This window comes from Alligator sinensis, unplaced genomic scaffold (genome assembly GCF_000455745.1).
Source record: "Alligator sinensis unplaced genomic scaffold, ASM45574v1 scaffold601_1, whole genome shotgun sequence".
Lineage (NCBI taxonomy): Eukaryota > Metazoa > Chordata > Crocodylia > Alligatoridae > Alligator > Alligator sinensis.
In genome coordinates, this window is record NW_005841905.1 from 3,335,221 (window position 1) to 3,359,565 (window position 24,345).

The following is a 24,345-nucleotide window of genomic DNA, read 5'->3' on the forward strand; positions in this document are numbered from 1 at the left end:
AGGTAGGACTGCCATACTGAATAGGGAAGAAAAACATCATCTTGGATTCAAGTAAATCTGGATATTTAAGAACATTGAAGTGGAGTTTTAAAATTTGATATTTTTTTAATATTCCTAATGTCAGTTTTTATCAATGGAGTTAACTCTACCTTGACACCACAGAGAGGGAGACAGATCTAGTCCAAGCTTTTTCAGCACATACATTCCTCCCAATAGCATAACATGCCCAAATAGTTTCTATTCAAAAGCAAGACAGAAAATTAGGCAGGGAGCCCAAGAAGCAAATATTTGCATAATAACATATGAAGATGCTGTAATAATGAAATGCTTCACCCAATATGATTCAAATTGTATAAAATTAATATCTGAGTATTTGATGGGATCTATTAGCATGTATACATAAGGAAAACAGACTACATCAATAGAGTTCTGTACTGTCTTCCTTCAGCATTACAAGAATAGATTTACTTCATACTGCAGTTTTAGGACATCTAAGCTTCCCCTTAACATTAGAATTAAGGGAGCATGAAGAGAATTAATCCCTAGAAGATACAATTATAAACATTTTATATAATTTTCAGATTGAAAGAAAATAAAGAAACACAATTCCCACAAGTCATTTCTATACAAAGATCAATTATGAATACACTTGAAATATGTACTGGCTATGGAACAGTTCCACATGGAAAGAAACATTATTCTATTGCTACTAATTGTTTCCAATTATTTATTTTCTAATCTTAAAATTCAAAAGAGGAATACATTTCTTTAACTGTATTACCAGGTGACTGTGTGACATTGTAACCAACACCTTTACTTACAGATATATTTTGCATTGTCAAAAATGTTGAGAGGTTAAACTACATTGCATCTTTGTGCCTCACAGCCTTAAAATAGATATGACTGGAGTCTGAAAACAAAAGTGACTTAGTACATGTCTTTATAAACATATGTCAGGTAAATGACATTAATAAAATCCTGATTTGAACTGTATCATTGCAGTACATAGTTTACAAAGTTATCATCTGGAAGAGAAAACAAACTGCATGAAAACTTTTTATAAAACACAACTGGAATGTTAAATTATTCTCTTATCCAATCTTCCATAATTGAGCTCACCAATAGTATAAGACAAGTTAAGAATGCTTGCCATTAGAGAGCTATAATACCTGCAGGAAGTGCAGTGTGGCATACTGTTCTTATTTCAGAGGAAGGGTTATCTAGAAAGGGTTTCATTGGCAAGAATAGGGCCCAAACAGCTTTCTCTCTTAATAGTATGGATTCTACATGTATACTAAGAGAAATGAGAAATTGGATACCTCCCAAGACACAGAAACCTCTCTTTATTCTCATCCTTGCTTGTCTATACTTGTAGAAGATTTGGTAAATTTCCCTTTGCACATCAGAAGATTAGTATAAGCCTTGTAGCCGTCTACCAGATGTAGCCTGACTGAGCAGAGAATCCTAACACACTTGGTTTGTTCATATCATGTTTAAAGGAGGAAAAGGATAGAATTTGTGCTCCCTGGTTATACAGTGTATGTTCTGAATGTAAAAACCAGGTAAGGCTAAATTATGTAGCAACTGAGACATCATTGGGAGATGGATGTATTCAACAATAAAAGAACTGATCTTTTTATGGCAGTCTGGTATCTGAGGGCCTGAATTCATAAATATTTTCCTGTTTCCAAGGCCATGCTAGAGAGAATTTTCCTGTCAGGGCCCTGGCAAACATTACGTTTATGGCATGATTTACCTGTTAACTGTGCCAAAATAGTAACCCTGCCATATTAATTTTCCCTATTTAGGAAACTAATGATGCAACAAAATAAGAAACCAGTCACAAACATGCCCCACAAGATATGTGGAAAATATGCTGAACATGTTTGTGGCTGGCCTTCGTTGCATCTTTAACTGAATATGTGAATGCACCTCCTGGCATTGGAGGCCCATCAGAAGATTGGCTCCCCTCTCTGCTAGCAGGCTGATAGCCACATGTTGAAGCTTTGCATAGTTTTCAGGTGTGAGGCACAGGCAGAGAATCCACTGAGCTAGGTTTCAGGTCATGGTAAGCTGTGGGGTGAGCCACGATCCAACATGGGTGATTGCTTTACCTTGCTGCTGCTGGCAGGGCAAGGCACACTGAGGTGCTGGATCACACACAGCACAGTGTTTTCCTTGCCCCACAGGGTTCCCAGGAGCTGCAGAATCTGATAGACACCCAGCTGGGCCTATCTATGCCTGACTAGGCCGCTAGACACGAGGGAGGGTTTAACTCCCCAGTTGGGGAGCCCCTGGGTTACCCTGAATGGGAACTTTACCAACTCCAATTGAGTTCCCATTGAATTACTGGTGTGATTGGGACTGGTCCCATGTGGCATGGCAAGATGTGCAATTGTTGGGATTGGGAACCAGTTCTTATTATGCCATGATTTTAACGTCTGCCAGGGCCCTCAGACCAGTCTTCTGCTGTAAATGGGGTCTGGTTTTAAAATTCCAAGACTTATATAAAATTACACAATAGTATCAAGTCACATACTAATGTATTTAGCTGTGAAATCAAAACAGTGAAGTGCCTCTCCTGAAAACATGAATTACCTCAACTCATATTTGCTTTGGTAAATTAAGTTTTTGAAGGGTTTGCCCCAAGAGATTTTCAAACATTTAAAATTTAAATTATAAAGTGCAAAAAATTCCCAAATATTACGTTATTTACCCAAATCCATGATGGTGCTGAGTTTAATATGACCCCCCCCCCCCCATAATTAGGTTCTAGACATGGAAAATTTATAAAATTTAGTTATAAATGTTCCATGTCTAGAATCTAATTATTGGATGGTCTTAAATTTGTCTCCACCACTGCAGCCACCATACCACCTACTCCCTCTCCTGCCAGTGCCTGGTCCCCTGCCTGCCCCGCATCTTGCTGCCTGCCCCCCCCACCTCTTCCCCTCTGCTTATCCCCACACCACCACTCGCTCTCCAGCTCTGACTCTAGCTTGGAACATGGGGCACATAGTTCTCCAGCCCTAGACATGCTATGTTGCAGCAGCTGCAGCACCAGCTTCAGCCTGAGTCCCACCCACTCCTGGCCTAGTCCCAACCTCAGCTGCTGTGTAGCTGGGCTGGGACTAGAACAGCCATGTGGTCCAGGCTGGAGCAGGGTAAGTAGCAAGGGGAGGCAGGCAGGGAGTCAGAGGTGGCAGGACAGGTGGCAGAGATGGAGATGACAGCTGGGAAAGTGGGGTAGAGAGGCTATGGTGGGGTGGACAGGTAGCCGGGAATTGGCTGCAATCCTGACCATGAACATAGGTCACACCTGGAGTCAGAGTCACATCAGCAATCTGGCCCCGACTGTATTTGAATCCAAGACAGTGTTCTTTCCCACCCCATGTTAAGTGGAACAAAAGACCTTGCCTTGGATTCAAGTCAATACAGTAGTGTAGATTGCTAGTATCTCCAAAATACTGAGAACTTCTGGCTCATGAACAAGAACTTTATTAAATGTTTATTGATTTCAGACATCATTAGACCAGGTCCTAAAAGCAGACCAACTAGGAGTGTTGGACATCTCATGATTAAGAATTAAATGTATCTCTTGGGTAATAGCACAAAAGTTGTTGGGCTTAAACTAGGAATTCTTTTTTCCATTTGTTTATCCAAACTGAGCTCTTTCATCCCTACTTTAAAACAACCATTTGATTAATTTATTCTTAGGAATCAAAAACTATCCATAAGGTAATTTGTAAGCAAATCAATTACCATTTCAGTTATTTGATAGAAATGATATCTTGTATTCACAAACTACATTTCATAATGCAACTGATATCCAAGCCGATGATAAGCCTACTACAGAGCCTTTACGCTGAAGCTGTATACTCTAGATGTACAATGTCTCCCATGATTTATGGCTTGTGTGAACTGTCAAAGTAACTTAGAGATAAAAGTATATTTGTACCTTTTTTGGATTCACAATTAAAAGCCTAATTACAAAAATGCTGCTTTTATTCCTTAAAATGTCATTCTTTTTAAGTCATAGATGTCAAATTCTCATTTTATAATACTCTAGTTTCTATTTTTCCTCTGTCAAACACACCACTGAGGGGGTTTTCAGTATGCTAGGCCATGTCTACATCTCTGTTTAATCCAGTTCCTCTATAAACAATGAAGTCTCAGGCAGTTTTAATTGACTCAGAGATGTTACACTTCAGTTTCCCATATGTGCCATTCACCCCTCTACCGTCTCCTTCATTAAATGTCAATCCCCCTTTGAGAATGTGCCTTTCCTTTGTTGTTGTTGATGCTGTCTTCTAAACGGAATGAAACCGAAAAGTGGGTGGGCCTTGATTTTTTGGAAGGAGAGTGTGGAGGACAGTAAAAATTCTTACCTGCTGCTTTGGTAACATCTGCAGTGGAAATGTTTTGGAGATTTGAGTGTACTCTGAAGGTCACCGCTCCTTTTATCACACTAGAAAACAATTTAAAATGAGACTCAGAACCAAGACATACATATGGCACAATGTGGTATAAAAACTAGTTTAAAAAATAAGTGAAAATGGACACTATGACAATATCACTTTTCCTTTTGCTTCTTTAGACACATTTGCAAAGTTCACATAAATAAGTTGCCCAAAGCCAGAAAGTTATTTACCCAAATGTAACACAGAGCATCCACAGAACTGTCTAAATAATAAAGTAATAAAAATGTCTAAATATTCTGCCTTCCAGTGAGAGGACAAAGGAGCACCATTTAGTTACGCTTTACTTATGATCTGTCAGTACCCCTATGGGGAACAGATTTTATAAAACAAAAAACTACTTAATGCAGTGGACAAAGGCATAACACAATTCAGTAGCTAGAAGCTGAAGCTAGACAATTCAGACTGGTAAAATAGTGTGTTTTGTTTTTTTCTTTTTTAAGTGGGGATAATTAGCCACTAGAACAGCTTGCCTAGGAAGGGATGAATTATCTATCACTTGGAGTCTTTAAAATAAGGCTGAATATCTTTCAGCCAGAAGTGGTAGACTTGATGCAGGAATCAGTTGGTGAAACTTGACGGCCTGTATTATGTAAGTGGTCAGATTAGAGGACTGCAACAGTCTTTCTGGCATTAAAATCTACAAATCCACGAACCACTTGTAAATTTAGCTACTAATTATCTTGATAAGGAATAGCAAAATCAGCCAGACTCTAGCACCACTCTCAGGCTTTTTGTCTCAATGTGTGGGCTCAGGGCTGATCTATGCCATCTGTGCTGCTTAATTTGGGGTGGCATGCTGAGTGGGAACAAGTGGGCAGGGCTAAGTTACTTATTGGCTCAGAAGGAAGTTGTCCACAGAAATAGCTTAATGTTCCAAGCTTGGTTACATGCTGATTAGAGCAAACAGGCTTCTTTCCTTAGCAGAAACACAGACTTTTAGATACAAGCCACCTAAGCGCAATATTATTCCACTCATCTTGCATCTTTAGAAGGCCATTAATGTGTCTATTTTTGTAATGCACCTGCATCTTAACCTTAAGCACATAAAGTGGAAAAAAAAAAAAAAAGAGAGAGAGATGAGGAGTCATCATCATTTCATGCATTGGCTATTTAATGCAAAATACATTAAGAGCATTAAGCACATAATCCAAGGCTCCCTATCTCCTAAGGAAGGGCCCTAATCGCTGGACTACCGAGTCATGCTCCGCTGACCCCATGCTTGTTCCAGTCCTTTCTGTCGAGTGGTTCAGCTTCAACAGGAGACGTGTAAAGTGCCCTCATGCCTGCTTAGACCAGAGACTTGTGCTTAGGGCACTTGCTTGGGGTTCAAACTCCCTCAGCTGAGCAGAACCTACAATTTAGTAAGTCTCCATTTCCTGGGCCACTATTTTAATCCCTAGGGTATTGTGCCAAGGGTAAGTAGGTCCTCTGTCCCCTCCAGTAAGGAAGCCATGTAATGTAATGAGCAGCTCTGAGACAGATGCCAGAGGGACAGGAATGCATCCTTTCCTCCACCCTGCCGGCATTTTGTATTGACTGCCCCTCATTGACTCCCTGCTCAGTAGGTACAAGCTCTGAAAAGAAAATAGGCTATCCACAAAGAGAATGCATAAACTATACCCCTGCCTTGGCAGAGCAGGATCATTCTCCTGAGGTGAGATGCAGATTATTTAGTGTGACCATATAGGCTTAGACAGGAAGAACTCAAAATAGGATCTGGTCCAAGGTATTTGCCAAAACAAAGGCCTCTGGATTTTTTAAAAAGAAAAAATAGATCAGTATTTGCAGTAACAAGCATTCCCCATAACTCTAACTATCTCTTGACAGGATAATATTCTTATGAAAACAGATTTTAATTACAAGGATTATCATGAAGAGTGACTAAAAATCACTGAAATATTATGAAAAATCCTTATAATTAACAAACACATTATCCCTTTTAAAACTTTCCAGAAAACAAAACTCTTTAGAACTTAAAGTACATGTTCAATATAGAACAGTATAATAAGCATGAAACTTGGCATCAAGATAAAGATTTACCCATATTACATATGCTATCTGATCTCCTTGATTAGTAATCATATAAACTTTGAGAATAGTTATATTTGTGCTACAAAATATAAATAACCCTGAATTAATGGTAAAGTATATTAAGTGGCACCATGCATAAAACATGCTTTGACCTTCTATGGCAGCTGCATATGAAGGAATGAAATTTGAAAAGTTGCTATGTAACTTGAAATAGAGTCTTTACCTTGGCTAAAGTAATATTATTTAACATTTATGTGCTATCATGTTTTTTTATTTTGAAACTAAGTAATCTGTGGTAACATAAGTAAAAGTCAAACTTTGGTAAATGAGAAAACAGACTGATTTTAAGACTGCTTAAAGGCTGCAGAAAGAATTGGCATGAGACCTGGAATTAGAACTCAAGAGCAACATCCCTACTCTTGCACACGATGCTGTGCCTCACTATTTATCTATGGTATAGCATCATAGAGTAGTAGGGCTGGAAGAGACCTCAAGAGATCATCTAGACCAACTCCTGGCCTGAGGAAGAATCATTCCTATCCAAACCATCCTATACAAAGCTAATCTTTTAGCAAAATTAAACAGTCAACTCTGACACAACACAAAACATAACACCCTAGCCTGCCACAGGTAAAGCAGATCAGACTGCAGCAGCCAATGTCCTGCTGCTGTAAAGGTTATTAAATATATCAAGAGATCCCGGGAAAAAAGGCCACTCCCCACACTACATAGGATAGACTGGGGGGTGTTGCCTTTCCATCTGATCAGCATTTTATAGGGTTCATCACTTCAGTATGTGAGCACTTCAAAGAAATCCAGAAAACCTTTAAAATCCTAGTAATAAAATTAGTTATACAGTTATGGTGTTGGAAAATGAATCTGGGAATATTATAAATAGTTTTCAAAGCTGCAGCAGAAAACCAGAAGTACCATGTCAGAATTTGGGCTAGGATATTTCAGTTACTGGTATTGCATGAGCTATAGATCATGTTGTTACATACTGAAACAGTATGATGGTTATTAGGATTGCAATAGCTGCACAGCTACTTTAACATTTCCGAGGTGGGATGCCTGTTGGCACAGTGCCAATGTTGACTGCTATCGCCTTGCTTCAAATGCATCCAATGTGTTTTATTCTGAATTAACCTGAATGTCATTAATCAATCCTTTTTCTTCAAATACTAGAAAGATTTATTGCCAAAATGACAATCCAGGTATCAATTTATTAAAATTAACTTCTCTTGGATTAATAAGTATTAAATGCTTATAAATCTTGTATAAGCAGCATTTAATAGCAATTTAGACTATAATACTTATCTTGTATAAGGTTTTTTATCTAAGATTCTCAAATTGCTTTGCAAGTGTTCAAGCCACCAACAAATTTGAGCCTTAAAGCTGAGATAGGCACCTAACAGAAGATGACCCAAGGCAAGAATATCCTCCGATAGCATACAATGGATATAGCTGCTTCTATGCCATTTCTTATCCCCTGATGATGGTCTAAGAGGCAAGACTTCAGGTTTTCTGTTCATAAATGCTTATGCCCTAAATAACACTGGGTGTACATGCACACCACTTCAGTCCCATACCTGTTCCCTATCTGCTACCTCATAAAATGGAAGTAACGTGGTTGTCTTAGTGTAGTAGTAATTGTGTGTACCAATACTGGTTGCTTGTGTCATGACCCAAAAGGCATGATTGTGTGTGTGCGCTTCGGCACCAGAATTATCCCCGTCAAGTTGCAGAGCATTGCACAGGAGTGTTTCCTGTTGCAGAGGAAACCCCAGTGCAAGGACCAGTTTCCCGCCTTTTCTGCAGCTTCTTTTGCAGAGTGCACGGTGCAAAAGAGTTCCCACCACTGGTATGCAAATTTGTTCCCCGTGATTGGCTAGTGCTAAATTATTCACACGTGGCGGCTAGCGATTGGCCTGTTAGCCGTATAAAAGGCTTGAGCAGTTTCCATCCAAGCCGAAGAGGACTCCAAATCCATCTCGTGGGGACTCTGGGTACACAGCAGGGTAATAGAAACCCTGTGTGAGATCCAGAGGAGCGTGGCGGCCTGATCCACCGCCCACCTCTTCCCGTCTTCGAACACAACTTTTATAAGACATACTTACGATTTCTATTTTGGTGGCTCGTTCACCCAGAGCATCCGGAGCTCTGCACCGTGGAGCCTAGCAACCTCCACGAGACCGTCTGTGTTGTTTGTCTGTAACTGCAACTTAATCAAGCTTTCCAGCCTACACCACTGCCATCTCGGTGTAAGTAAACAATCTTTTAAACTACCGCTACGCGTCCGTGCCTAATTCCAGCTCGAAGGCCTTCCCTCTCCGCCCCCGCGTGCCCTACTTTGTTTATTAAGTTGATCTGGTTCAATGCATAACTTTTGAAAATAAAGAGTAATAGCTGGTTTTTCCTGTTATTTTTCCATAACTGAAATTGTATCTGTTGGCAGAGGTTAATGTAAAAAAGCTTTTGAGAGACTCTAATGAAGAAATGCCCTATGGCCACGACCTCTTACTGTTTTCAACAAGAGTGTATCCAGCTAGGTTTCAGAGGGCAGAAATGGGTGGTGGAGCTAACGTACTATAAGGTGAGATGCTCAAACCCACCGAGAATAAAGTTCTTTGAGAAGTTGCCACAAATGGATGTATCAAAGGTTTCAGTTCCATTGAGAAAAATTGATGGCCAATATTTTAAAGTAGAGGATCTATTTTTGGAATTTTCCATGTGAGAACATTTGTTTCTTACCCTTATGATGCTAATGCTAGCAAACATAATTTGAAATTCTTGTTGGGACAATAAACACTGAATTGTTTTCAACATCACATTTCCTCTTTGAGTTATAGAAAACTTTTTTTTCTTTTAAAATAGGTCTATATTTTTCTATTATCTCCTTGCGAGCAGCAAAAAAAACATTTCAGAATGTATTATATGAAGGACAATCAACAATAACAGCAGTCCTAGCAGAAACACACAAAAGGAATAGAAAGAGAAGCACATCATCCTTTATATGCAGTAGTGAGCTACAGTTTCAAGCTGAATGCACATATTCTTAGCAGTAAACAGAGAAAGAATTTGCCTGGGAGCTGCTGAGAGAAGAGGAGAGGAACTGCTTGGTGGTGAGACTGCTCTGAGGAGGCTCTTCTGGAAGCTGGTGGTCTGAAGACCAGAAACTCTGGCTGCCTGATTTTGTGGTGTTTGACTTAGGGGTCTGGGATAGACATTGCACAAACCAGTTTGAGCCAAATCAGTTAAGTCTGAAACTACATTCAACCAGGTTTATCTCAAACCAGTTTCAGCCATTTTCAAACTGGTATATGTGCACTGAACATCTGTTCTGTTACAGGTTTAAACCAGTTTCTGATCACTTAAACCAGTTTATGCATAAATGTCTGTCCCACACCATGGTGTTTGACTTTTGTGCATTTGACTTGTCCCTGATATTTGAAGTTACTGCTTGACAGGGTTTGTGCTCACAGCTCTGTGTGGAATGGTTTCCTTCAAATGGGTCTGGTTTAACTGACTGAGGGCTGGGGCCAGGTAGGTCCAGGCTAGGCAGCCCCATACAAATACAGAAGCAGCAAAGAGGGGGGTTGCTTCGGAGTTTGCCACAGGAGGAAGCCAGGGAGCAAGAGGCTCTGTGTATGTTCATATGTGCATGACAGGTGTGTGCATTTGTATGAGGGTGTTTTTTTTCTTTCTCTTTTCCTCCAGGGAGCAAAGGTGGCATAAATGGAGACTGGATTAGCAGGTGTGGCTTGCATGGGATGTACCATGTTTGTGTCCCTCCCAGAGGTTCAAGACCATTTCATCTGCATCAAGTGTAAGCTGGTGTCTTTCTTGGAAGCAAAGATTGAAGTGTTGGACCACAAGTATTCATGCTAGGTGTTGTTAACAAAAATGAAGCCTTCTTAGACAAAAGCCATGAAAGGCTGGCACTGGAAAGGCTAAAGCGAAAAGGAGAGAAGTAGCAGCACGGGACCACTACAAGAAGGAGGGTCCACAGAATTCAAGAGGAACAAATTGAAGTCAGCAACCACTTCCAAGCATTCTGCCAAGAACCAGCTGAGGAAAGGCAGAGGTGAGATGAAAAGCAGGCAAGACCCAGAGGACTCAGCAATCAAAAGAACAGGAAGTGTAAGTCTCCAAAGATAGGGGCTCTAAGACCACTGCATCAAGAAGGAAAACAAGAGAGGTAGTGATTAGTGACTCCCTTCTGTGAGGGAACAGAAGCACCAATTTGTCCTCTGTATTTGGGGTCTTGGAAGGAGTGCTGTCTACCTGAAGTCTATATTCAGGATGGTACAGAAAGACTGTCAAAGCTCATCCATCCCTTAGACCATTACCCTTCCTGGCTCATCCAAGTAGGCACCAACAATGCTGTCAGGAACAACACTGTGAGGACTAAAGAACTTGGAGCACAAATGGTGTTCTCATAAATCCTCTCAGTGGAAAGCAGGGCCCAGGCAGGGATCAGAGTATCATGAAAGTAAATGTGCAGCAAGGAGAGTGGTGTCAACATGAAGGCTTTGGTTTTTTTGTTAATGGATGGATGTCCTGGGGAGGAGGACTATCAAGATATGGGACTCATCTGACCAGAATGGGGAAAAACGCCTTTGGACACTGTCTGGCCACCCAAGTTGGGAGGGCTTTAAACTAGGTTTCCCAGGGGTTGGTAAACAAAACCCTGCAGCAACAGATCAAACAATCTAGAAGGAAAGGACCAAAAGAAAAAGCTCATCTCTGGGAAAGAGACAGAGAGCTGCAGGACAGCAACACGTGATGTAAAACAGAAACAAGAATGCTGGAATGCAAAATACGTCTGATGTATATATTGAAATGTGAGAAAGGAGGGGAAGAAGCAAGATGAGCTAGAAGTCACAGCCCATGAAAGGGACTATGATCCGAACGCAACTTTTATAAGACATACTTACGATTTCTATTTTGGTGGCTCGTTCACCCAGAGCATCCGGAGCTCTGCACCGTGGAGCCTAGCAACCTCTATGAGACCGTCTGTGTTGTTTGTCTGTAACTGCAACTTAATCAAGCTTTCCAGCCTACACCACTGCCATCTCGGTGTAAGTAAACAATCTTTTAAACTACCGCTACGTGTCCGTGCCTAATTCCAGCTCGAAGGCCTTCCCTCTCCGCCCCGGCGTGCCCGGGCTGCTGGCCACAGCCCGCGTGCAGCGCGAAAAGGGCTCGGGTCGCTCCCGGCCCGCACAGCTTGCAGCTGTTAAACCCCTCACCCCAAAAACTTCACTTTACTGGAAGAAGCAGTGTGTTGCTTCAACCCGGCTCCACAGGATCTGCATAGATCAGGCGCTTCAATGGGGCTTTTTGGAGCTTTTATCTAATAGCCAATTCAATGACCTCACTAGCACGGTACTAATCTGGTGTAGACATGTCCTGGGGGACCAATCTAGCACAAAGACAGCATCAGGGTAGTGCAAAGGTCACCTTTTCACCTCTGTCTTCAGGCTGTACCGGGCAGTCAACAGTGGTAGGCAAAGACATGGAATTAATACTCATGCTCACATGAGAAAATCTCCACAACTGAGTCATAATGGGTGCCTACACAGTAGAGGTGAGTGCCATAACTACTACTGCCCAAGCTACTTCTGAATTAATAGCCTAATACAGGAAGCAGTATAGCTGCATTATCACAGGACTCTGCCTGGGTACCTTATTTCTCAACAGAACTTAGTACCATGGGCAGTATTATGCTATACTTTTTCTGCTACACACGTTAGTCATTTAAAGCTAGCACAGATTTCTCTGTATGGTCCTGTATTTTGCCATGTTAATATAGCCAAAGAGTTTCAGCAGCTGATCAGGATCACAGAACAAGTAGGTGTTAAAACTAGGGCCAGGGATGGGAACGGTCAAAGGGTCTTGCAGCACTTTTGTATTTCTGATTAAAATAATCTTCCTCCATTATTTTGACCTAGGCTTTTCCCAACATGGATTCTTAAATCCTACACATGTAGCAAAACATCAGAGGTAATCTAGGGACTATATAATGAATTACACTGCAATAAATAAACATCTGTACCCCTGGGTCCATACCCAGGATGGCATAAGGATTTCATCAAGGAGGGAGACTTATGTTCTGTGGTGAAAAGGAACATGCTTGTAGCAGGTTGTTACTCCTTTAGCCAGGCCCAGGAGCCAGCCTTCCCCCTTTCCTACCTCAAACTAAACAGAATAAACAAAACACTAATGTGAATGTAATGTGTGTAACAGCAGGAGGAACCAGGGATGAGCCTGCAGAGCTGTGATAGCTGTTAATTTGGACTACAACTCCCAGAAATCCCAGGGCCGGGGGTGGGGGGGAAAAGGAAAAAGGAAAAGTAAGTTTGAGGCTGGAGTAAGGAGAAGAGAAAGCAGTGTGCACATGGGACGTGGTCAGCCCTACACAGAGGAGTGCACAGGGGAGCTGGAGATCTCTCTGGCTCAGTCAGCCAGGACTATGGACTGAAGGACCTGGACTCAGACTTTGGGCAGCTGCAGGCTGCTGTTTGAGTTAGGGCCTAAAGGCTTGTTTGGGGACATCTCTGGAGGTATGTGTGGGGAAATTAAGGTGCTGAGTGTATATAACCACAGTACTGATATCTCTTTACCTTCTACCTGTTCCCTCCTTTTGACCCTAACCCCTATGATTTTCTATATAAAAGTGGGAACTCCCCCTTGCTACCTGGAGGGAAAGCTAGGAGAAGTTCCTTGCCAGTTCCTCCTTGATTCTAGCGCCTAGTGTCAGAGCAGAGCTTAGTGGTTGAGTGCCTCGGCACAGTGGAACTTTCTAGCACAAGGCACGGTGAGATTTTGTACGAGGGAATTTCTCGGCACGGTGGAGAACCCTGGTGTGGAAAGGTTCCCGCCACTCATATGCAAATTCACACATTATTATTGGCCGGTTCTAAATTATTCCTACGAGGCGACTAGCAATTGGCTTGCTAGCAGTATAAAAGGTTGGAGCAGTTTCTGCCCAAGTTGGAGTACTCCGCGCCCATCTCGGAGTGAACGTGGCGGACTGATCAACCGCTGACAACTCTCCGTTGCTGACCGACCCCGACGTACCCCCGTGTCCTGCATGCTCGTGTTTAGAAAGATATCTCATCTTATCAGAGCTCCTCGGTTAAACTATAACTGAAGTTTGAAGTTAACTTTCTTCCTACGCTGTACATCTCAACAGTGTAAGTAAAGCCATCTTTGTTTGAACCAGTACGCGTTTGTGCCTAATTCTACTCCAGCGGTCGAAAGTACCCATCTGTACGTGCCAGGTTTGTGGCCACAACCCAGCCAACCCTTTCCCGGATCCCCCTCGGCCCCCACACCTAGGTATCCATTGCACAAAGCTGGGTATGGGAGCAAGCTACAACAGAAGCAGAAAGAAGCCTTCAACCCTCTAGGCGAGTGGTCAATGCATCCAATGGAGAAGCACTTCCAATTCTAAGACAGTGGGGTACAACCATCAACTTCCAAGGCCTACAGCCGCTATGTAAAATTCCCATAGCAAAGGACGCTAATCAAGATACCTTGTTAGGCACCAACTTCCTAAAAAATTGTCAAGTCACTATACATTTTGAAAACTGTTCATGTTACTTTCCACGGAGGCACTTCCCCTTGTATACCACAGATGATCAAATGAGGACATGTGAAGTGTTAGTGGAAAAAAAATCTAGCAATACCTCCTAGAAGCGAGATGATCACCAAAAAACTGAAGAGATGGTGCCATGAAGAAGAAGAGGGCTTATTAGAACCTAAATTCACTGACGAATTGGGATTCTTAGTGGGGATTGCAACGGGTAAAAGTCACAGGAATGGCTGCGCATGTTGCTAACACATCAACAGAATCATAATTGGGACATCTGAGACAGATGTCACTGTCATGCAGGAGGACCCTGGATCAGAGAGGTTGGTTGCTGTAAGAGTACTGAAATCAGACAAGAGCCAAAACCTTAGAGATCCAGATGATAACCTTCAATGGAATGCAGGAAAATTGGAACACAGGTTCAAGTTAAGTCATTCTGTCCTGGAGCCTGAGCGAGTGAGGGAAGTGCAAAAAGTCCTATTGGAATATGCAGATGTACTCAGCCTTGAAGACTGCTACCTAGGGCATACAGGCTTAACAAGGTATTAGATTAATACTGGCCATGCCAAAACTGTCAAACAGGGTCCTAGAAGATGACCTATCCATTTCCAGCAGGAGTTTGATCAGCAGCTGCAAGAGATGGAGGAAAGAGGCATCATCAGGCGCTCTGTCAGCCCATGGGCTGCCCCTGTGGTGCTGATACAGAAGAAAAGGGGGAGGTGTGCAGTTCTGTATGGATGATCATAGACTGAGTGATGTTACTGATAAGGATGCCTACCCCTTACCTTGAACTGATGACACGCTAGACACCTCCTGGCCAAAGCTCAATGGTTATCCACGCTTGATCCGGCTAGAGAGTATGGCAAGTGGAACTGCACCCAGAGGAGAGAGCTAAGACAACTTTCTATGCTAAGAAGGGACTTTTTGAGTTTAATGTTATGCCTTTTGTTTTATATAATGTTCCTAGTACATTTCAGAGACTGCTGGATATCATATTAGCAGATTTTCAAGGGACATCCTGCCTGGTGTACCTGGATGATATCATTGTAGTAGGCCAAACCTTTCAGGAGCACTTACAAAAACTGAAAGGAGGCTGAAGGAAACCAACTTAGAAAATGAATCCTGCCAAATGTCAGCTTTTCTGTAGGGAAATGAACTTTTTGCAACATGTGATCTCCATGGAGGGGGTATGCCCAGATCCAGAGAAAGTGGAGGCTGTTAAGACCTGGCTAGTACTTTGAAATGGTAACAGAACTATGCAGGTTCTTGAATTTAGCCTCCTATTATAGAAGATTTGTGGTAGATTTTGCTACCACTGCAAGCCTCTTACATAAGCTCTCCAATAAGGGTAAGCTCATTTGGACCAAGAAATGTCAAGATGCCTTTATAGATAGGGGGACCAAATGCCCAGTTTGCCTGGGTCACCCCTGGATTCTGTAGGCTGGTTGGTCAAAAGTCCTGGGCCACAGTCCAGCAGAGAGGTGGAGCAGCATGGCAGGAATTGCTGCTGCTATGCAGGAGCAAGGACATGCCACATTCAGGCAGGGTGGCACCTGCTAGTCCACCTGCCTTTCTCCTGTACAGCAGCAGTGGCACCTACCCAGCCGCCTGCCTGGTGCATTATGCTATTCTGCCTCCCTGCTGGATTCTGGCCCAGGACTTTTGACCAACCAGCCTGGACCAGTCTATGGAATCTGGGAGTGACCTGGCCAAACTGGGATGTACGGTCACCCCATTTATAGAGCTAAAGCTGTAGTTGATGTCATCCCCAATCTTAAAGTATCCTGACCTTCAGTTACCCTTCTTGTTGGACACTAATGCAAGTGACGTTGGTATAAGAGCTGTTTTGTTGTAATTTGGAGGCCATGAAAAGGTACTAGCCTATGCAAACTGAGCTTTAAACAAAGGTGAGCACCAATATGTAACTACAGGAAATGAACTGCTTGCTGTGGTGACCTTTACCAAACATTTTTGATACTTCCGCCTGGGGAGATGATTCACATTAAGAACAAACCACAGATCTCTCCATGGCTACAGAATTTCCAACAACCCAAAGGACAACTGGCTAGATGGTTAGAAGAGTTGTCTGAGTTTGACTACCAAATAGTGCATTGCCCTGGGAAACAACACCAGAATGCTGATGACTGGTCCTGTAGGCCTCACATAGCAGAAGGTGAACCTGAAGCTGAAGCAGTGGGGATACAGCCACTGTCATGAGCTGACAGAGCCATGGGTAAACCAACCCCGAATACAGAAGCCAGAAGATTGGCAGATTTTTGTACAAAACAATGGGAAGATGGTAACATTGAAAAACTAATAAGGAAAAATAAAATTGATAATGAGTTCCCTGAAGAAAGACAGCATCATCCCACCTAGAGAGGTACCAGGCAGTGTGACCTGAGCTAAGTATTAGTCCAGGAGTACTGGTGCAAAAACTTCCAGAAGCTGCCAAAAGACCTGAGCTTATTCAAATAGTGGTACCAGAGAAGGAAATACCAAAAATTCTTCAGGTTCTATGTGATTTTAATACTGAGAGACATTTGGGCATGGAAAAGGTCTCTCATAAGATCCAGTCCAAGTATTTCTAGTTAGGTTGGAGAAAATCTATTATGGACTGGTGCAGGACATGCAAAATGTGTGATGCCCAAAAGGATTGATGAGTAATCCCAGGTGCCCCTGGTCTCCATTCAGACTGGACAACTCCTGGAGAGGATAGCAATGGATATTCTGGGTCCCCTGCTCATTGCATCACACAAAAACAATTATGTTTTAGTAGTGGCTGATTATTATTCCAAGTGGGCAAAAGTATATCCTCTCCCTGATCAGCAGGGATCCTGATTTTCTGTGTTTAAAAACTGCAAATTCCCTGATAAATTTTGTAAGTTCTCTGATAAAAACTCCCAAATCTGCAATTAAAATGAAATGAAATTAAAATGAAATGCCACTATCTATCTATCAATCTATCTATCTAGAGGTAATCAATTGAACACACTGTTTTATTGACACATTTACAATTTTAAAGCAATTTGGAAGCCTAACAGTGCCTCAATCACTATAATAAATATAATAAAATACATTCCAAATACCGATATATTTTGGTATTTGCTTTGTGGTTTTTATCATGGAAAAATTAGAGCTCCCTGTGCCCCCTTCACTGACAAGGACACTGGTCCAGGCCCCTCACTCCCAAACCCCATCCCTGTGGGCCCTGCCAGTGCCCCTCACTCAACAACTATAGCCCCCCTGATGGTGCCCCTTACTCCCCACCCCTGCCAGCGCCCCTCACTTCCCACTCACAGCCCCCTGGGCTCTGCTGGTGCCCCTCACTCACCGAAGCCCCCCCACCCCTGCCAATGACCCTCACTCCCCATCCACAGTCTCCCCCCTCCGCCCGCTGGTGGCCCTCACTCCTCACTCTCAGCCCCCTTGCCCTGCTTCTGACCCTTGCCCCACAGCCCCTGCCTTCCCCCAGCCCTGCTGGAGGGGGCCCTCAGCTGCCACGGCTACAGGGCCAGAGATCCATGTTTGCAGCCTCCTGCTTGCCTCCATGGCCCAGCAGGTGGAACATGGTACTGCAGGGCAGAGTGAGGCAGGGCAGGGAAGCTTGGTACCACCACTGCAAGCCCCTCGCCACCCTGGCGAGGTGCTCCCTGCCCACCCGGCAGCAGTGAGGGGCACAACCCCACACTACCACCTCCACTGCTGCTAGGTGGGCAGGGGCACTTCGCCAGGGCGGTGTGGGGCTTGCAGCGGCAAGGAGCTTCCTCACCCTGCTCTGCCCTGCTGTGCCACGTTCTGCCCACTGGGCTGTGGAGGCCCTGGGGAGAGGGCAGCAGGGCCGGGAGCTTGCAGGCACCCTTCCCCCATCCTATGTACAAATCTGGGGGGCATGTGCCCTGCTGCCCCCCTGGGAGCTCACACAGCGGCAGGGAGCCAGCCCCACCCATCCTGCACTCTCCAGATGAGCTACCCACAGCTCCATCCTGCTCTCTGCCGAGGCCCTTTGATCACGCATACTGGCCCAGGGCTCAGAGCCCCCCACACTGCCTAGCTAGGCAGCAGCCCCAGCCCTGCCCAACTCCCTCCCTCCTTCCCTATGGGGGCTCAGTTTTCCCCCTCCCTCCCTCCCACCACCAGACTTACCTGCAGCAGCTGCTCTTCAGGTTGCCTGGCGGCCATGTGCATATACATGCACATGGCACCCCCTACCTGACTGCCTGCCCCCCACTCCCCTGAGCCCCTTGCAGGCTGGAACTCTCCCAACCTGCAGAGAGCTCTTTGCAAAAGTGGAAAATCCACGTGTTTCTCTGTTAAAATGAGAAATCCACATTGTTCTCAGGTAAAAGGGAAAATCCATATTTTTTTCCATTTTTGCATGGAAAACAGAAAACCTGGCTCCCTGCTGATCAGGAGGCTCAGGCTGTGGCAAAAGTATTTGTTGAGAAATTACTGCCCAAGGGAGAAATTTTGAATCTCAACTATTTCATGATGTATGTGACCTTTTGGAAATCAATAAAACCCACACCACACCATATAACCCCCAATCTGATGGATTCATGGAAATATTCAATATGGGGGCAAGTACTCTGGTTGACATGCTGTCCTCTGTGAGCAAAGACAATCAGATGGAGTGGTATAAGATACTCCCTTATCTTGTGATGGCCTACCGGAGCAGTGTGCAGTCATCTACAAGTTATACACCATATATGGTGTTGTTTGGACAGGAGATTTACCTACCTGCTGATGTCATCTCTGGAGTAAATATAGCAGAAAAATATAACAATCCATCTGAATATGTTACAAAGGTGGCAGGAGTTCAGTTTGTCTGAGGTGTTATATGAGCTGGCAAGCAGACCAACATCTGTAGTACACAATAATCAGATGAAACCTGTTCACAGGATAGAAAACCTGGCCTGACACAGGAGCTAGGGAGGCCTGCTTATCAGCAGCCAAGTTGTTGGCAGAAGCTTTACAACAGAACCCTCATTAATACAGCCCCCAACAGGTCCAACAGGGTGTTGCCAGAGGATGCTTCTGGATCAAGAAACACAGGGTGGGATTCATGGCCTGATGGAAACATGAGGATGAACAAGTACTTGGGGTAGGATCAAGGCTGGGTGCAAGAGGCAATTCCCCAAACCTACCAGAGTCAGTGTGGGTCCACACACCGAAATCTCCAGTTAGAGCACAGCGAGTGTAGAGACCTCCCAAGTGGCTTAGGGACCACATGATGTAACTTTACCTGGATGTGGGGGAGCATCTAGTTAAAAGGGGGCTAATGTAATGTTAATGTCATGTGTATAACAGCAGGAAGAACCAGGGGGCATGTTGCTAACACATCAACAGAATCATAATTGGGACATCTGAGAAAAATGAAGAGGAAGCTTGAGGCTGGAGTAAGGGGAAGAGAAAGCATCATGCACATGGAACCTGGGCAGCCCTAGACAGAGGAGCACACAGTGGAGCTGGAAATCTCACTGGCTCCATCAGCCAGGACTACAGATTGAAGGAGATGGACTCTGACTTTGGGGCAGCTGCAGGCTGCTATTTAAATACTGTAGGAACTAAAGGCTTGTTTGGGGACACTTCCAGAGGTGTGGGGATAAAATTAAGGTGCTGAGTTTGTTACCACGGTGTTGATGTTTCTTTACTTTTACCTGTTCCCTGCCTTTGGCTTGTGACCCTAACCCCTATGATTTTCTATATAAAAGCAGGAACTCTCCTTGCTGCTTGTGCCAGTTTCTAGGGCTGCAGGCTTGGCACAACATCAACAACTCTCTGTCCCCCACCGCCTCTCCTATCCCAGGCAAGGTCTTTCAGTGTTGCCTTTCCTCTCAGCCTCCCTCCTCCCCAGCAGCATCTCTCTGGGAGCTTTTAACTTTCTCCAGGGCCAGCCAATCATACCTGTCAGCTGGCCCAGCACTCCTAACCAGGCAGACTATTACCCTCTAACCCCTTGCAGCTGGGCTTCAGCCCATAAGCCATGAACCTTGTTAAATGCCACGTTATGAATATGAGCCAACAGTGTGCTCTTGCTGCAGAAAAATTTAAGAGCATACTGGATTGTATTAACAGGAGTGTCACTTGGAAATCAAGGGAAGGTTTCTTTTCCTTTATCCAGCAATCATGAGGCTTCAACTGAATTATTGTGTCCGGTTTTGGGCTCGTCGTTTTTAAAGAAGGATTTGCACAGTTTGGAAAGGGTCCATTGCAACAAAAAAAATTATAAGTCTGGGAAACAAAACTCGCAAAGAAAGGCTGAAAGAACACGAATTATTTAATCTGGAGAAGACAAGGTGATAACAGTCTTCAAATACCTGAAGTGCAGTTATAATAGGATAGAAATAGACTTTTCTCTGTGACCGTTGAGGACAGGACTAGGACCAAATGGCCTCAAACTTCAGCAGGGGAAATTCAGTTTGGAGATTAAGAGGACTTCCTGACTATAATGGTGGTCAACCACTGGAACAGGCAACTAGAGACATTATTAAATCTCCACCCTTGGAAGTTTTCAAGGGCAGGCTAGATAGACACTTGGCAGGGAAGGTTTAGTCAGGGATGATCCTGAGTTGAGCGGGGGCCAGGACTATATGACCTTGTAAGCTCCTTTCCAGCCCTACTGTCCTATGACTATTCTCTAGTGACTCCATCTGGCTGACTCAAGAACATGACAGAATTCAGAGTTGGAAAGATATGGCTCTTTCTCTGCCATAGGCATGGTCAATGTACCATGGAGCCTTTTTGAAAGTGCAGCTGGACAAAGAAGAACAAAAGATGAGGTGAGAAAAATCTTTCCAGACGACTGTAAAAGTATTGGTGAATTCCTCTCTTACTGAGAGAGAGAAATCTTAAGTGTTTAACATTAGGACATGGAATATTGTTATTTTAATGTCATTTTTAATGCTTGAATATACTGATAAAAAGATGTACTAAAGGAAAAAACCCCACACAAAACTGGTCTTGGAATATTTATAGTAATAGGAAAACAGAAACATTCTGTCTCTATCGCATAAATTTTGCACGTCAGTATTCTTTTGGTTATCTTTAAAAAAAATGCAACTTTTTTTTTTAATGGCCAAAATTGTATTTTATGCTAGATGTTTTGGGAACAGACTGCGTCAGAAGCTCATAAAATGGAGATTTTCCTCATGGGAGTTTTCTGGCAAAAAGCACTCAATAAATAAACATTTCAATAAGAATGGCTGCCCCCTGGGGAATTCGGCATTGTTCATTATGTGTAGGAGGAATACATTAGACCAAAATAATAATAATAATTTGATTGATATAAATTTTTAAGAGAACTTTAATGGGAGGTGCAGGCTGAGAAAAGGTTGTAAGACATAATGTACCTATAACACTTCCTGGAAAAGAACTTTAAATTAGTTAGCAGAAATCAAGATAGAGTAAGCTGCTTTTTCCTGATGCTGCCAAGCACTCTGAAGGTAGCTAATATTAATGGCAAGTGTCTTTACATCGCTTTAAGGAGTGAGGCTCACTGAAGTGCACATTATTGTTTATGACCTGATGGATTGCAAACAAACTGATCTCACAAATCCCTAGTGATGCCGCCAGTTAGTAAAGGCATCCCTCCTTTGGAGCAGATTACATCACACAAACCTTCAGTGAGCTGTGCAGATGAAACAGATCATAAACATAAGCAGCAATACCCTGCTTCATATATAAACTGAATCGAGAACATGCAGCGTAGCATTTTTTCTCTTATCAGAGAGATATTAAAAATGTCAGGTACCAGCACATTGTATCTAGGCATTCAACACTATATCTAAGATTTAAAAAAAAACTTTTTTAATTGTATTGTCCTCTCAATATACGTCTTGAGTAACCTCATCTGACTAGTGAATTTATATCAGTAGAAATAAGAGAATATAGCTCTGAAAATGTAGCCAGCCTAAATTACTGTAATCACATACAGCACTTTTTGCTAACACTTTTGGTAAACTGTTTTTCAGTAAAGGTAGGTAATTCTGGTTTCAAGTGTAATAAGCAGGGAATGGTCCCTATGCAAAATGTAATGTCTGTTTCAATGATCTGCTAAATATATTACTTGAAATTTACAGACTAATTACCTCTCTGTTCGCTGTCAGAACTTCTGCTTTTTAATTTCAATAACGTTGCCTTCAGCCATATTAGGTGAGGGTTTGGGGGGTTTCTTAAACACAGACATTTGAAGCATATTGCAAATTGTCACCCTTGCGTGCTATTGTCTTGTAGTCTGTTTACTAGCAATGAAGTAATTACAGTGTTTTCACTGAAATAACTTGAAGGTTGTTTGCTGATTTAATGATGCTCCCCCCAGAAGGGTTTATATGTTACCCATATGAAGCTTGGAAGGTACATCATTCCAGCATGCACTGGAACAAACCATATGCTTTGTGTGAAATGAAATTATAATTATTTCTTTTCATTGACTGTTTTATTGACCAGCATTTTTGTTGTATTTTACCTGTCAGCACATGAACAGTCTGAAAAAAACAAAACTACAGCAGGATCAATATGGCAATCTCCATATCACTTTCAAGCTTTACTATTATATTTATGAATGACATGAGTTAAATCCTTATAAATTATTAATTGAACTTCTCTTGCCTGTTCTTCTCACTCATGTTTGTATGCTTTAGTGCTACAATATCATATAGGAGGTTTACTGTGAAATACAGTTACAGTCTATCATACCCCCTAGTGGAAAAGGATTTGAGAAGCAAGTGCCAACAGTGTCATATTTATTCTCAATGAGGAGACATAGAGCTGCTGCCAAACAGGAAAGTGTTTGAGGCTGCACAACATTTCAAGAAGAGGTTGAATCAATGTTCCTGAGATGAGGGACATTAGGGGATTGGGACCGCATATTTCCTGTATTAAACATTCCTCTAATGATCTTGTTTCATAATACCAGCTTGTCTTAATAAAACTTCTCTTTGAAATTAGAGGCAGTACATGTCTATATGTTCCTTTTAAAAATCTTTAATCTTTTGGGATTAAGAAAAGCAATTAGCAACGCTCTAGAGAACTGTGCAAAGTAAATTTTATAGCAGAGAAGATAATTGTTTTAGGGAATGTTTGGTGGGCTTGAACTAATGACTTGCAGTGTGTATACATTTCTGTCTGCTGTGTTTAGGAACGTGAAGCTTATATCCATTTTTTACTATGGCATTGAAACCTTCTACTATCCTCCACAGCTCATCAATGAGTTGAAAAATTAAGGATTCTGCATTTCTATAAACACATACTTTGTTATATGCAACTATATAAACATACAAATAGATGTTATATGTACTTACAGAAAAAAATCTAATAGTGGCATTTTCATAATATGGGATACGTGATTGATGCAGCAACGCAGAGCCAGAGATGTGTTGTGGATGGGCATCCACTGGTGCTCTGACTTAAATCAGCTCTAAACCCATTTCAATTGAACAGTAAAACCAAGTCCCACTCATGCTTTATATCACCAAAATGGTGCAGAGTCAGTTTTTAGTGGGGAATCTGACCCAAAATACATTTACATGGCTCACTTTCTCATGTTATGTTTTACCATAAACATAATTCCAGATAAGCAGATAAACAATCTAGCCTAAGCCGCTGCAAGTCTTAGAAAGGTGTCAACCCCTAGGCCATTTAGACTTTGGATAAACAGAAAACTCATTCCCTGACAGTGGTGTCCTCAAATATACTTTCCTTCCTAAATTGTAAGCAGCACTGTCTTGTCCAAATCGAACTGTGAGCCGGCTAATGAACACACGGTAGGCTAACTGGCACTGTCACTCAGCATTACTAATTAGCCTATGACGCACCATGTAAACACAACTATGCTGCTTCTAGTTTGGAGGCAGCATGACCACTAGGCATGGAATTTGTAAACTCCCTGAAGCAGCATTAGTCAGAACACCAGCCTACTTTCCAGTCCTGCCACTTCTCTGAACCCTCTCCAATTTTACATTATCCTTCTTGAATAACAAATACAGAAACAGAAAAATATATTCCAGTGGCAACTGCACTAGTGCCAAATAATTCAATCTTTTTACTCCTGCTCAGTATACCTGTATTTATATATTTTATACCTGCTGTGGATGAGTCAGCTCCTTATTTTCAACCTTCTGTCATTAAGCAATATAAAACCAACAGATGTATGACATATAGATAGACAGCAATTGTTGTAGTTCATCAGCTCAATAGTTGCTTAAATCTTGCATCTAACATTGGCCAGAACCTGACAGG

General features: G+C 42.6%; 1 protein-coding gene across 1 annotated transcript in view; it reads right to left on the minus strand.

The window, feature by feature from the left end:
- The window catches only part of PTPRN2 (protein tyrosine phosphatase, receptor type N2), a 636,077-nt gene that overhangs the window by 525,763 nt on the left and 85,969 nt on the right, over positions 1-24,345 (minus strand). The window contains exon 9 of the mRNA XM_025197792.1: positions 4,389-4,468. Within this exon, the coding sequence (XP_025053577.1) occupies positions 4,389-4,468 (80 nt within the window). The remainder of the gene's footprint in view (positions 1-4,388; positions 4,469-24,345) is intronic.